The sequence below is a fragment of the Neofelis nebulosa genome, chromosome 2 (assembly GCF_028018385.1).
Source record: "Neofelis nebulosa isolate mNeoNeb1 chromosome 2, mNeoNeb1.pri, whole genome shotgun sequence".
Classification (NCBI taxonomy): domain Eukaryota; kingdom Metazoa; phylum Chordata; class Mammalia; order Carnivora; family Felidae; genus Neofelis; species Neofelis nebulosa.
The window spans coordinates 4,341,393-4,355,862 of NC_080783.1; the positions used below are offsets into that span (position 1 = coordinate 4,341,393).

At 45.0% G+C, this 14,470-nt stretch overlaps 1 protein-coding gene across 2 annotated transcripts in view; it reads left to right on the plus strand.

The window, feature by feature from the left end:
• Positions 1–14,470, plus strand: part of IQCA1 (IQ motif containing with AAA domain 1) — a 153,308-nt gene that overhangs the window by 13,692 nt on the left and 125,146 nt on the right. For both annotated transcript variants that reach the window (XM_058700248.1, XM_058700256.1), the window contains exons 4-5: positions 2,009–2,200; positions 4,912–4,983. In XM_058700248.1, the coding sequence (XP_058556231.1) occupies positions 2,009–2,200; positions 4,912–4,983 (264 nt within the window). The remainder of the gene's footprint in view (positions 1–2,008; positions 2,201–4,911; positions 4,984–14,470) is intronic.

Genomic DNA, 14,470 nt, shown 5'->3' on the forward strand with positions numbered 1-14,470 from the left:
CATCACAGATGCTACAGTAGAGCCCTAAAGATCCCTCTCTGCTCCTTGTCCTGCTTACCCTCTCTGCTGTCCCTCTTCACTTGTGCGGGGTCGACAGCAGGGAACTTTCTTTCCCAGCAGCCAGCCCCACTGGATCTGCTACGTAGTCCCGGCCATCTCTGTCCCAGCCCCATCTGAAGATGGGCTGAACGTCCGAGAAACACCGGGCTCCGGGCAGCAGCACGCGACACCTGTGTGACTTTCCCTTGGCCTTCGGTGCCTCACGAGACCCCATTTGCACCTTAAGCTGCCTCTTTCCTAAAGATATACGTACATGCAATATAGATCCCAAGAAGAATTCTGGGAGACAGATGTCACCATCCGGTCCTCCATTTCTCATGCTTCGTATTTAGTCTCGGGCCCTCCATAAATGTTCAGAAATCTTTGTCGTCCTGCATAGACCACGCCAACCCTCAGAAGTATTCAGTAAGGGCTGCAACGATTTTCAGAGTGATGATGTCTGAAGGAAATAAGTACAATGATAGCTCATGTTTGCAGGACACCTGCTCTCTGCTCCAGTGATTGAACCGGCCTCATCCAATTCGGTACCAAAATGGCCTCCGTTCTACTCTGGCGTGCCAAGTGCGTTATTGAAAACGTGTGCTCCCTGCACATCTGAGATGATGAGGTGTCACTGAAAACAAAACTTGGAGGGATTGGTATGTGGAAGAGCTTCCTCAAGGGGAGCCAAGGCTGAGGCACAGTGGGGGCTTGGTCAGGAAGATGGCCAGTCGTGGCTCAAATTGGCTCCACCCGTACTAACCGCGGGGGCTCGTGTGAATTATTTTTCTTCTATCGAGCTCCGTCTTCTTAACTCTTGAGCGGTCACAGCAATACCCGTCTTGGAGGTTGCTTTGTGAACTTGCTGAGGATATCTAAGAAAAGCATCTGGCCTCTCCGGGGTCTCAGTGAATGCCCCTCCCCACCCCTTGCTCCTTCCTGGGCACCGCGGCCCCCGACACACACGGTCATTACGCAGAGAAGAGGCCATCGCGGGAAACAGTGGCCCCGGGGATGAATTGGAGCCCACACTTGGGACCTCAGCGTCTGGCACCGTGTCCTGATAAGGTGGCCACGCTGCCCTCTGAGACCTGAGCAAGGGCTCAGCCCACGACTGGGTGTTTCTCAGATTCAAAAGGCCTCTCCCTTCTGCTTCTGTCCCTGCATGAGGCTCCACCCAAGCCAGGCCACGTGCCCAGCTTCTCCCTCCGCCCCAAGGACAGCAGAGAGCCTCACCCCTGCATCCACTCAGAGCTGACACGGGGCTCTGGACGCCCCAGCAGCCTTGCCCTGGACCCTCCTCAGGAAATGGCTCAGCCCCTCACCCGGCGGTGCCTCCACAACCCCCACCTGACGTCTCCAAAGGCAGCATTTTCCTGCAAGAGCTCTGATTTTTCTCCAGACATAATCTTCCCGTCCCATTTGGATGTTCTGAAATGCAAACACGTAGGTACTAGAAGACATTTCATACATAAATTGAATACTCCTGAAATGATTTTAGCCTTACTCGTATTCACTACAACATCCCGTAATTGATTTTGAAGCCAGCATTTTACTGCCTGTGTATTTTACGTTTCAAGGTCTCGTATTAAAGATGTGTTTTTAATTTATATGTTTCCACTATTAAGTTAATCAAACACTGATAGCGATTTTGAGTTTTATTGAATCCATTTTATTGGCATTCCTGGTATAATTTTCTGCCAACCTAAAATATTGTGGGACTCGTTAGGATTTTGTTCGGAATGGTAGAGGAAAGCTTACGGGATCCTTAAATATGGGACCAGAGCACCAGCGTGGCATGTTATCAAAATCCACATAATTAAAGAGTAAGATGATGGAACGAGACAACTCTCAGACTCTTTATCGAACTTTCAGCAAAGTTGTGTTCGAAGTCAGCTTGTGAGGCTCCCAGGATCAACTGATGTAGTGAACATGTCTAAACACTGATTTACCTTGAATGTTTTTGCAGAAATACTCTGCGAAGAGTATCCCCCTAGAAGAGGCCGTGAAACTAATCCAGATTGCTGAGAGGGCGCGGCAGGGTCGTCTAAGAGCCATGTTCATGAAGCAGATCTTTCTTCAAGAATACAGAGCGAAACAAGCCAAGTTCCTTAGCAAGAAAGTAGCGGATCTGGAGGCCGCAGCGCTGCAGATTCAGAAGGTGCGGGCAGGGTGCTGGCGGAGCGGGGGCAGGTGCCTTGACACAGCTAGAAATGCACACCAGGGTCAGGGTGAGCTCTGGAACCCAAAATTCCAAAATTCTGCCTTCAAGAGAACTGGATTTTAAATGCTGGAAAGATTTATTATCTTACCCTGGGGACAACCCTTAAGTAAGCTTGGTCACGTGTTGTTTTATTTTGTTTTTAATTGTATTATAAATAGGTGTAACATGCAGGGCATTTTATTCAAATATTTTCAAAGATCATTGATAATCGTTGGAAAGAGTGTTGTGAAACATTCAGTGAGGATGTCAATCCCTAGTGAATTTTTAAAAGCGTGTTCAGGGGCGCCTGGGTGGCTCGGTCGGTTGAGCGTCCGACTTCAGCTCAGGTCACGATCTCGCAGTCTGTGAGTTCGAGCCCCGCGTCGGGCTCTGGGCTGATGGCTCAGAGCCTGGAGCCTGCTTCCGATTCTGTGTCCCTCTCTCTCTGCCCTTCCCCCGTTCATGCTCTGTCTCTCTCTGTCTCAAAAATAAATAAACGTTAAAAAAAATGATACATTTAAAAAAATAAAAAATAAAAGCGCGTTCACACACAGACGTAATCACAGAAGGGGAGCAAAGGTCAACCCCTCTGGCCGGTGACCGGGACATCCTCGTTCCTTTAAATGTTTATTTATTTGTTGTGAGAGAGAGAGAGAGGGAGAGCAGGGGAGGGGCAGAGAGAGAGGGAGAGAATCCCAAGCAGGCTCTGTGCTGTGAGCACAGAGCCCGATGCAGGACTCAATCCCATGAACCGTGAGACCGTGACCTGAGCTGAAATCAAGAGTCAGACGCTTAACCGACTGAGCCACCCGGGCACCCCAGTGTTCCTTTCTGAAGCGGGCCTGAGGTCCCCCCGCTTTGTTGGATGAGCACCGGGGGTCTGCTCCACACCTTTTTCCAAATGGAGGCCAAGGCTGCTTACGGGAAATTCAGGAGATGGAAACATGAGGCAAATTGGAACCAGATAAGAGAGAAAGAGAGCATGAGGACACAGACCCCAGCGGGAGGGTCAGGACCCCCTCCCTCTGGGTTCTTGATGGGGGCGGGCAGAAGGGTGCAGGGGGACTGCTAACAGACCGTGTTCTTTATGTTCCTGTGATGAAGTTCTAGACAAGCATCTGAGTTCAGAGCTTGAGTCGTATCAATCTTGGACGTGACCGTGTTATATCTCCCCCCACTGTGGTGGAAATTTTTCTTTTAAAACTATGAAGTGCCACCCTTAGATCTAGCCCCACGCTCCTGCAATCTGGAAGTTTCTTTTCAAGAAACCTGGGTAGGGGACTCTCACTAATGAGAATTAGAAGCCATTTCTCCTCTCCCTCCCCCGGCTTTATTGCGAAGCATTTGACATAAAACATTGTGTACGTTTAAGATGTATGATGTCGTGATGTGATATACGTATATATGGCAAAGTGATTATCACTGTAAGGGTAATTAAAACGTCCATCACCTCACATAATTACCAGTTTTCGATAGTGAGCACCCTTCAGATCAACTCTTTTAAGCAGCTTTCAAGAACACAGCACAGTGTTGTTGAATGAGGCGAACTCATTCATCTGACAACTGGAAGTTGGTGCCTTCTGGCCACTTTCCCCCATTTTCTTCAACTCCCAGCCCCTAGCGATCCCAAACCTACTCAGATACCCAAACTACTAGACATCTATTTCTACAGGGTCAGTGTTTTTAGATTCCACATGCAAGTGAGATCTTAATAGTAGTTGTCCTTCTCTATGTGGCCTTCTTTCGCTTAGCATGCTGCCCTCAAAATTCATGCATGTTGACACAAATATCAGGATTTCTTTTTTTAATTTTTTATATGTTTATTTATCTTGAGAGAGAGAGAGACAGAGCGAGAGCAGGGGTGGGGCAGAGAGAGGGGGAGACACAGAATCCGAAGCAGGCTCCAGCATCTGAAAATGCTCAGATTTCCTTCTTCTTTTTTTTTTTTTTAGCTGGATAATATTCCGTTGTGTGTATATAGTATATACCACCTTTTTTATCCATTCACCCATCCACTGACAGGTGGTTTCCATCATCATATCAATCGTAAATAATGCTGCGATGAACATACGTTGAAATAACGTGTACATCTCTCTTCAAGTCCATAACTTCATTTCCCTCAGATATGTACCCAGACGTGGGATTGCTGAGGTGTAGGGTAGTTCTATTTTTAATTTTTTGAGGAACCCCCATACCGTGTCCCCAGTGGCTGCCCCGGTTCGCACGCCCACCGGCAGTGCGGGAGGTTCCTTTTCCCCTCACCCTCGCCAGCACCTGTTGTCGCTCGTCTTGTGGATGACGGCCGTTCTGGCAGCCGGGAGGATGTCTGGGCCAGCAGGTGGGCTGTGTGGTTGGCAGATTTGCTTCCAGGGTGTTGGGCAAGTGTGGATCCTGTCCAGCCCGTGGGTGAACAGGACGGCGCCCCGCCCCCCTTGTTCAGTAGGGTGGCTCTGGGTCCACAGTTGGGTGCTCAGGCAGCGAATAGGCCATTTGTTCTTTCTTTAAATTTTTTGCCTGTGATCACAGAAGAAAAAATATTCCATGAACACACACACACGCACGGCCTTGACTGCATAGTCATTGTATCATTTGAAACGGGAGAAAGGGTAGGACAGGGTTTTTGTTTTTGTTTTAATGTATTAGACAAATAACCATTTATTTCTTTTTAGGTCTGGCGAGGTTTCCATCAATATAAGAAAACCGAAAAACTGAGGCAGGAGGAGATGATATTCCTGGGTATGGTAAGTTCTCTTACAGGCAGGATGCGCATGTGGCTTTCTTGGGACTTGTGTCTTAGAGAGTTTTTGTGGGAAGAGAGGAAAGAAAAATAGGTAACCTGTGACTGAAGAGAATGGAACGGCCCGCACTGTACGGGAGTGTGCCCGGGGGATCTGGACAGAGCAGTCACGTGTCCGTGTACACATCTCCCTTGGAATACGCGGAGCGTTCCGGGCCTGGGAATAAGCTCTGAATTGCTCACAAACTGCCATTCCTGCGTGAGGTCTGCCCTGCCCTCCGTCAGTATTTGTGGTCAAGAGAATGGGTTTGCACTGAGCTAGCTAGCTTTTGGGGGCAGATCTCCGTGGGGATGACTGAATCAGAGCTGAATGGGTGCGTATTAGTTATCTGTTGCCGCGTAACAATATGACCACAACCTAGCAGCTTAAACACACACTCGTCAGCTCAGTTTCTGTGGGTCAGGAGTCTGGGCTTAGCTAAGTCTCCTGCTCAGGGTCTCACAAGGCTGCAGGCAGCTGTCATCTGAGGCCCACGTGGGTAAAATCCACTTCCAAACTTGTGCGGTTGTGAGCAGGATGTAGTTCAGTGCCCCATATTTAATGCCGGGATAAAAACATTGATAGATACTGTGGCTGAGGCTTTGAAAATGCTAATCATGTACCAAGCTCGAGTGGGGCTAAAAGAAGAAAAGAAACACAGATAACCACAAATACCAATAAGCTTTAAAAAAAAAAAACAAAACTATTAAATAGTATCCTGAGTGACTAAGGTAATAAATTAGAAAATACTGAACAGAGAAGATGATCTAGGGAAGTACAAAGATCGAAACAGACCAAAGAGGTAAAAAAACAAATACCCAAACAAACTAATCACTGCAGCGAATGCCAAGTGATTTTCCGCATCCCGGCTTTCACTTGGGGCCTGTGAGAAGCAGGTGCCAGGATGGAGTTGGATGGTCAGAGCATTTACCGGGAGGAGCGGAGGGAGGGAGGGCGGGGAGGCTGGGGGAGCCCCACAGGGAGGCCGGAATGACGGGGCCGGGGGGGGGGGGGGGGGGGGGGGGGGGGGGGGGGCGGGATGCGGCAGGAGAGGGGTGGAGAGGAAGAGCCAGCCCGGCAGTGCTCTTGCGCCATGTTTTTTAAATCTCTGCTAAGAAAGGAAAAGAAAGCCAGTAATGGCGATGCCCGGACTGGGCGAGGACCCAGGGGCAGGTGCAGCCCGGGGACAATAACCAGGGTTTAAGTGCACGCCCACCCTTCTGAGGACAGTTGGTCTCCTTATAAACATTAAAGCACAAGGGAGACTGGGGGGCTCAGTCGGTTAAGCATCTGACTTTGGCTCAGGTCATGATTAGCGATTCGTGAGGTCGAGCCCCGCGTCGGGCTCTGTGCTGATGGCTCGGAGTCTGGAGCCCGCTTCGGATCCTGTGTCTCCTCTCTCTCTCTGCCCCTCCCCCACTCATGCTCTGTCTCTCTCTGTCTCTCTCTCAAAAAATAAATAAACATCAAACACATTTAAAAAAAAAAACACTTAGGCCTGTTTGCTCAGTAATCCTGACCCTTGCAATCTCCATGCTAAAAAAAAAAAAACGAATGTGAGCAACATTTACGATATATAATATTCGTATCAGAGCAGTTTTATACTTGGTAGACAGGTGCCCAGAAACAGTTCACACAGTTAAAACGTGCCATTGTGTGGCTTTAGAAGTGTGTTTAGAGTTTCTGTGTAACGTGCCAAGTGTAAAATGTGAACCCCGTGATCCTATTTTTAATGATTTCGCTTATTTTTACACTTTTCTACAATAAACGTGTTTTTTATGTCTAAAAAATTACAGATAAAGTACATGTTCAAAATTTTATCCCAGGAGCAAATGGTAGGAATCATGGTTTAGACAATCTGTAGCTTTCTTTTTAACTGAACCTTTAAAATTTTTTTTAATGTTTATTTATTTTTTAGAGAGACAGAGCATGAGCGGGGGAGGGGCAGAGAGAGAGAGGGAGACACAGAATCCAAAGGAGGCTCCAGGCTCTGAGTTGTCAGCACAGAGCCTGACGTGGGGCTCAAACTCACAAGCCGTGAGCTCATGACCTGAGCTGAAGTCAGGCGCTTAACCGACTGAGCCACCCAGGTGCCCTGAAACTTTAAATAATACCGATTCACAATACATTTTCCCACGTCTGTGTACTTCTTACCAAATGTATATCTCAATAGGACAAAAATCAGGATTTATGATTTTTCTTGCTTTCTATTTTTAACAATTAATATACTCAGAGAGGTTATGCATCCAACTTTGGCTCAGGTCGTGATCTCATAGATCGTGAGTTTAAGCCCCACATCGGGTTCTGTGCTGACAGCTCAGAGCCTGGAGCCTGCTTTGCATTCTGTGTCTCTGCCTCTGTCTGCCCCTCCCCCGCTTGCACTCTGTCTCTCTCTCTTTCAAAAAATAAACAAACATTAAAAAATTTTAAATATATATATATATATATATATATATATGAACTCAAAGAATAACGTGATAAGTAAAAAAATAACAAATGTTATTTATACTTTTGTAACCAGTGTAGGAAAGTGGGTTTCATTATATTACTCTTTCCTTTTTGTATTTAAGTTATATTTTCTAAGACTGCATTCCACCTTCTCACTTTTAGAGAAATCAGGTGGTGACCAGTGTGTGGGTGATACGAGCACAGTGAGGCACAATAGCTCTCTCAGTTCTGTGATCAACCATCGACGTGTTCCTTTCACCCATATTTCTATCAGGTCTTCTCATATAAAAATATTAGTTTCTTTTCTGGGACTTGAGGATTTAAATAAATTATGAGATCTTATCAGCGATATTATTAAATATAAAAAAGCTGTAATTGAGCCCCACATTCGGGCTACTGCTGTATAATTTTCATCCGTGTTATGATGGCACGTTCTAAGTAACCAACGGCGGGGTAAATACACTTGATGTTGGAATATCTTGTATCTCCCTTTGGCCCCGTGTCCTGGACCAACCACTCCACCCTGCCACTATGACCCCTGTGCACCACCTCCGTTATCAGCACAGAATTGAAAATACAAATTATTTTGCTTGTGGAAAGAATTCAGGGCCATCTTCCAGACACTTGGAAGGGTGTAGTCAGCCGGTGGAGGGGTCTGATGCCACTGCACGTGTTTATAAAGCCTAAATGGTGACATCCAGCCTTTATTGTCTTAAAAAATACGATCAGTCATACAGTATGTATGTACGATTTAAGAAATACCTCAATCTTCATCACCTATTCTCTTGATTTCCCTTTGATCTCTGAGTTTAAAAAAAAATGAGTCAACATTTCTCTTTGGTATCGAGACACCTGGGACCCCAGCCCATCTCTTGCTGTGCACCTGCTTGGGTGTGCTGAAAGAGCCACGTGGGTGAGCAGTCCCGGCCAGCCGTTGCTGATGTCTACGATTTAACACGTTCACTGGGTGGAATACTATTTAGCCATAAAAAGGAAGCCTGTCGCATGCTATAGCATAGGCGAACTTTGAAGACATCGTGTGACGTGAAATAAGCAGTCACGAAAAGATAAATACTGCCCGATTCCACTTGTATGAGGCACCCAGAGTCATCAGAAACAGAGACACAGAGAGCAGAATCATGACTGCCAAAGGCTCAGGGGGCGGGGGAGGGGGGCCGGCAGTCATTGCCCAATGGGTGTGGGGTTGCAGTTTTGCAAAATCAAAAAGTTCTACAGATCTGTTTCACAGCAGTGTGAGGACGCGGAACACTGCTGAACTGTATCCCTAAAAAGTGCCTCTTATGGGTTTGTTTGTTTGTTTAGCCACAATTAAAAAACCTGTTTTTCAATTCACTGGGACATTGCAGCGTATACTGAAATGATTCTATGAGAATCATGACTATTTGCTAGTGGTCAAAAAACACAAATCAAAAATTAAATGAGATACTGCGTTTCCTTGAATCTGAGATGTCACCAATTATAAGACGCATCGTGATTTTTACATGCTCTTAAAGAGAGTACTGTCAGATAAAACAAAACACCACCTTGATTGTAATCCACATCCATCCCTAATTTTGGACACGTTAATTATGAAAACCATGCATCTTAGAATTAGTGACATATGGGACATCTGGGCGCCTCAGTCGGTTAAATGACCAACTCTCGGTTTCGGCTCAGGTCACGATCTCACAGTTTGTGAGATCGAGCCCCACATTGGGCTCTGTGTTGACAGCGTGGAGCCTGCTTGGGATTCTCTCTCTCTCTCTCTCTCTCCCTCTCTCTCCCCCTGCCCCCCTCAAAATAAATAAGTAAACATTAAAAAAAAAAAAAGAATTCGTGAAATAAGCTAAGTTGTTTCTATCTTATAAGCAAAAGAAAAAAATTTTTTTCAAGTTGTAATTATTGGCAAGGGTGGGAGGCGACGCCATGAGTTACGTGGACTCTGCCTTTCTAAAAGACGATGAGCAAAGTGCGAGAAGGTTAAGATGTTTACATCCTGTCCCCACAACGTTCTATCTCTGTCTTGAGGAAACCTCCGAAATAGAGATTTATGCCCGTGGAAGTCTCCTCCAGGGTTCTTTTTGATAATGACAAATCGGGGATAAAGCCGGTTCAGAGTAAGGACGTAGTTAAATAACTTCTAGTGGACCCACATTAATGCAGTCGTATGTCACCTTTGAGAACTATGTTTATGATTAGTTTTTGATGGCATGAAAACGCTCAAAGTAAAAATTCAAGGTTTGGAATTACACATATAATTTGATATGATTTCAACTAAATATATACACACATCTATGCACTTGCAAAAGAAAGAAAAGATACCGTGTACAATAGCATTCATTTTTTTTAATGTGGTGACTTTGGAAGATTGTTTCTCTGTCTGTCATTGTATTTTTCAACATGCTTAAACTTTTACTTCATTAACTGGGGAAAAGTACACATTTAAAATGAAAGCAAGTGGGCGTAGAATCATACCAATTTTTTTTCTCCTAAGACCTCCACATCATTTGGTGCATATGGATGGGGAGACAGACAAAGATATAAATCTGTTTCTCTCTCCAGCCCTGAAGAGGCAGACACATGTACGATATCGTGAAAAAAACAATGGTTCACTCCAACTTTGTACTTTCCAAACTTAACTAGCAGTCAAAACATTCAATCTAAGATCATCTAAGTTTGACATGAAATTTTACATTAGCAGTTTGGTTCAACAATTTCCTTTTAATTTAATTCAGCATGCATGTCCTGGATGTCTATTACGTGTAACACGTAGCCAGAAACTCGGGAATAGCCTAGCACTCTTTCTCATCCGAGAATCTTAATTGCTTACACTGATAGCACACAAAGACAGAATTACGTGTTTATTACTGTATTTTTTCTGTTTTACTTTGGAGTTTATATCTTTTCAGCTCAAATCAAAGAAGTCTGTGTTAATTTTTCAGCAGTTCAGGGTTTGGATAATATAAAGAGAGCAACTTGTCTGTTTTGCGTTAAATGTGACTTTCTCTGGTTTGCCTTTTTTTTTTTTTCTTCCAAGTACGTCTCCTGCTGGTAGTGTGTATTCTATGGAAATTTTACACCATCGAGAAATGTATGGATTCAATTTTTAAGAGAATGATATCTCCTGTCCTCTGGCTGATAACCACACAAAGCCATTACCCCAAATCCAAGAAATGTTTTCAATTGAATATATTTTCCACTATATCACTAATGAAGATATTGTCCACTCGTTTTAAAATTCCATTTTTCCATAACTTCATTTCGTTCCATCATGCCAGTGAATAAGCCATTGACTTATCTGATCAAAAGAGTATTTGTATGTTTTGGGAAGCTTGGCCTATTTCCAGGTATTTAGTAACTAAAGCCAGAATTAGAGCAACAGACATCATTATGCCTTCCTTTCCTGACCAAATGTTCCCTTTACCATTGTCATATAAATTATTTTTTTGATATTGCCATTTTAAATATTTATATTCTAAAATCTACAAAAGAAAATAAATAGCACTCTCAAAATTCATGTGCAGTTACTTTAATTGGCAGAGCCAATGGGGTGAATCGAGCGGAAGGAAAATTAATGAATGTAATATATTTCATTCTGTGGATCCCTTTGAAATAATTTGTCCTATGGTCGTGCCCATCGTATATTTTATGTTACCCTGGAGCTAGCAATGTTTTCATTATAATAACGCTGGGGGACAGTTATTAAAGAGGAAGAGCCGTCGCTTGGAAATGAGTCAACTAAGTCTTCAAAGCACCATAAAACCCTGCTCACCTTCAGATTCTAACATCAAACAAGCTGTATTATAAATTATCTGTTGGTCAATCTGGTCTTCCTTATTAACAAATAACCCCAGGGCACCTGGCTGGCTCAGTCGGTTAAGCGTCTGACTCTTGGTTTAGCTCTGGTCATGAACTCGCAGTTGGTGAGATCGAGCCCCATGTTGGGCTCTGCGCTGACAGTGCGGAGTCTGCTTGGGATTCTCTGTCTCCCTCTCTCTCTGCCCCTCCCCTGCTCACTCTCTATGTCTCTCTCTCAAAATAAATAAATAAATGATAATAAGAATAATAACCCAAAGTTGGAGCTTGGGCCCCCAGTGAGCTCCTGAAACACAGCCCCCTCAGAAGCCCCACTTGGGAAGCCTGTATATATGTCAGGAGCCATCGGTGGTCATGGGCTCTTCCTTGGGAACTGTTCTCAGAGCCAAAAGGAGAGAAGGACCAAGAGGACGTGCTCTTTGTGGTCACGACTTTAGTTCCAACCAAAACCGACATCATCCAGCTTGGTCATATATATTATTCATTACAGTTCAAATGATGTTTGTTTCTGGAAATTTATTCTCAGGAAAAAAAAAAACAGATTTGTCATGATTCGTGGGGGTTTTGTGTAGTTTTAGTTTTAGTTTACTTTTTGAAGGCAAAAGAACTGTTTCCTAAGCGTCCCTGGGGGAGGCAGCATCTTAGAAATGAGCGCATGTCTCCAGGCACCAGCTTAAAGAGTCTATTCCGCCATGTTGATGAAGACAGGTTTCTGGGTGGCCCGCTTGTGCACCCAGTTCTACACGGGGGCCTGTGGGAGGTCTTTGGGTGGCATACCCTCCCTCCCTTGAGCCTCAGTTTCTTCTTCTGTAAGAGCAGGATGCTGCCACCTATTTCACAGAGAGATTCCAGGTAAAGGGCCTGACCTACAGCTTGGGGTAGGATAGGCCTTCAAGGAGCAGTGGCCAACATGAATCATCTTGGAAAAGCATAGTACATTGTCGCAATAAATGAATCATGAAGAAGTGTGATAACTTGTCTACATAATGAAACACAGTATATTCCAAAATAAGTTGTTGCAGAAAATACCCATGCCACTAATTTCAAAATACACACTCTCCTGGCCTTTGTTATTTGCTACTCAGATTAATGAACTTGAAATTAGTCTGTTAAAAGTAGGATCTCAGAAAGTGATGGAGTTGGAGCAGCGCACGCGGTCCGACTCTGATCTGCAACCACCCCATGTAGCTGCGGGGGGAGAATTGTGACAGTCCCCTAAGGCAGCAAGCGCTGCCCCCACAAGCCACACACACTGTGTGTGATGCACCAGAAAACAGTTCGCAACCCAGGAAAAGCAGTGACCCTGGGTCAGGTGTACGCGAAAGGCTCTTAGGCTGGGCAGAGAGATCAGAGCTTGAGGGAGGGCACCATTTTCTGTTAAATGGGATTTACAGCCTACCTACTCAGAAACCTTTCGTTTGATATTAAGTTGTTACTATTTTAATTCTGCTTTATTCTTGTTCCGCGTCCCCAGACCATGAGAAATTACATGACAAAAAGAATTCTCTTCCTTATCCTTCCTTTGTAGCCTGTTCCCAGGATTTTTTTTTTAAACGTTTATTTATTTTTGAGAGAGAGGGGGACACAGCATGAGCGAGGCAGGACAGAGAGAGAGGGAGACACAGAATCCGAAGCAGGCTCCAGGCTATGAGCTGTCAACACAGAGCCCCACCTGGGGCTTGAACTCACAAACCATGAGATCATGACCTGAGCCAAAGTCGGACACTTAACCAACTGAGCCACCCAGGCGCCCCTGATCCCAGAATTTCTTAGCCTACATCCAAGGGCAGAACGTTCATCCTCAACTACCTTAGATTTGGGCTTGTTACACAGTCTGTTAATGTAGCAGGTGGAGTGGTGAAGGCCATGAATTCAGGAGCCCACCCATCCGCGTTCAGATCTGGTTCTACTGTTTCCCAGCTGTGGGGACTTCCGGGAGTGACATGACTTCCGGGTGCCACGATTTCCACACAGGCGGGATGGAGATGGCCATGGCACCACACTCGTAGATTTCGTGTTAATTTCTAAGGAAACTGCTCTCTGGAAAGCATTTAAGATAGTGTCTCACCTAGAGCACACAGTAAGCACTATGTGAGCACCAGCTGTTCCTTTTCTTCAAATGATTTAATATCGTGGGTTTAGATGTTCACATCCTTCGTGATTCTAAATTGCCTACTAAACTGCCCAACTTTTTTTTATCTATTTAAGTATGGAAAGATGGGCTTTGTTGTACCCTGTTGTGCGAAGAGTAAATCTTGCAACGTCTTTGCGGGAAAGCATCGGCAGTGTCTACCAAAATTACAAATGAACATTTTTTAAAGTATGATCTATCGTTCCCATTTAGAAAAGTTTTTTTCAGGGGCACCTGGGTGGCTCAGTCGGTTAAGTGTCCGACTTCGGCTCAGGTCACGATCTTGCAATTTGCGGGTTTGAGCCCCACGTCAGGCTCTGTGCTGACAGCTCAGAGCCTGGAGCCTGCTTCGGATTCTGTGTCTCCCCCTCTCTCTGCCCCTCCCCTGCTCGTGCTTTGTCTCTCTCTCTCTCTCTCCGTCTCTCAATAATAAGTAAATGTTAAAAAAAAAAATTTTTTTAACATTTTCAGACAAAACGGGTTAAGCTGGAAGAAACCTGTCACTGGAGAGACACAGCTGAGCATAGAGGGTGGGAGCAGAGGTGCCGGAAATAGACGCCTTGGGCCAAAGCCGCTTCATGGCTGTGTGACCCTGGCCAAGTTCTTGACCTTTCAGTGCCTCAGTTTCCTCCTGTATAAAATGAAGATAATAATGCCACCTACTCATAAGGTTATTAGGAGGAATAAATTAGTATTTGTAAACCACTTAAACTAGTGCCTCACAGCCTACAAGTGGCATCGAAGTGTTTATTTTAAAAATATTTAAAGAGGGGCACCTGGGTGGTTCGGTCAGTTGAGCGTCTGACTCTTGATTTCTGCTCAGGTCATGATCCCAGGGTCGTGGGATTGAGCCCTGAGTCGGGCTCTATGCTGAGCATGAAGCCTGCTTGAGATTCCCTCTCTTTCTCTCTCTCTCTGCTCCTCTCCCCAACCTGAGCGCTCTCTCTCTCTCTCTCTCTCTCTCTCAAGAAAAATATATATATATTTCAAAGAAAGTAGGACACAAATGTGGCTGAGTAAGCTTCTATCACTTATTAGTTGTAAACTCAACGTGAC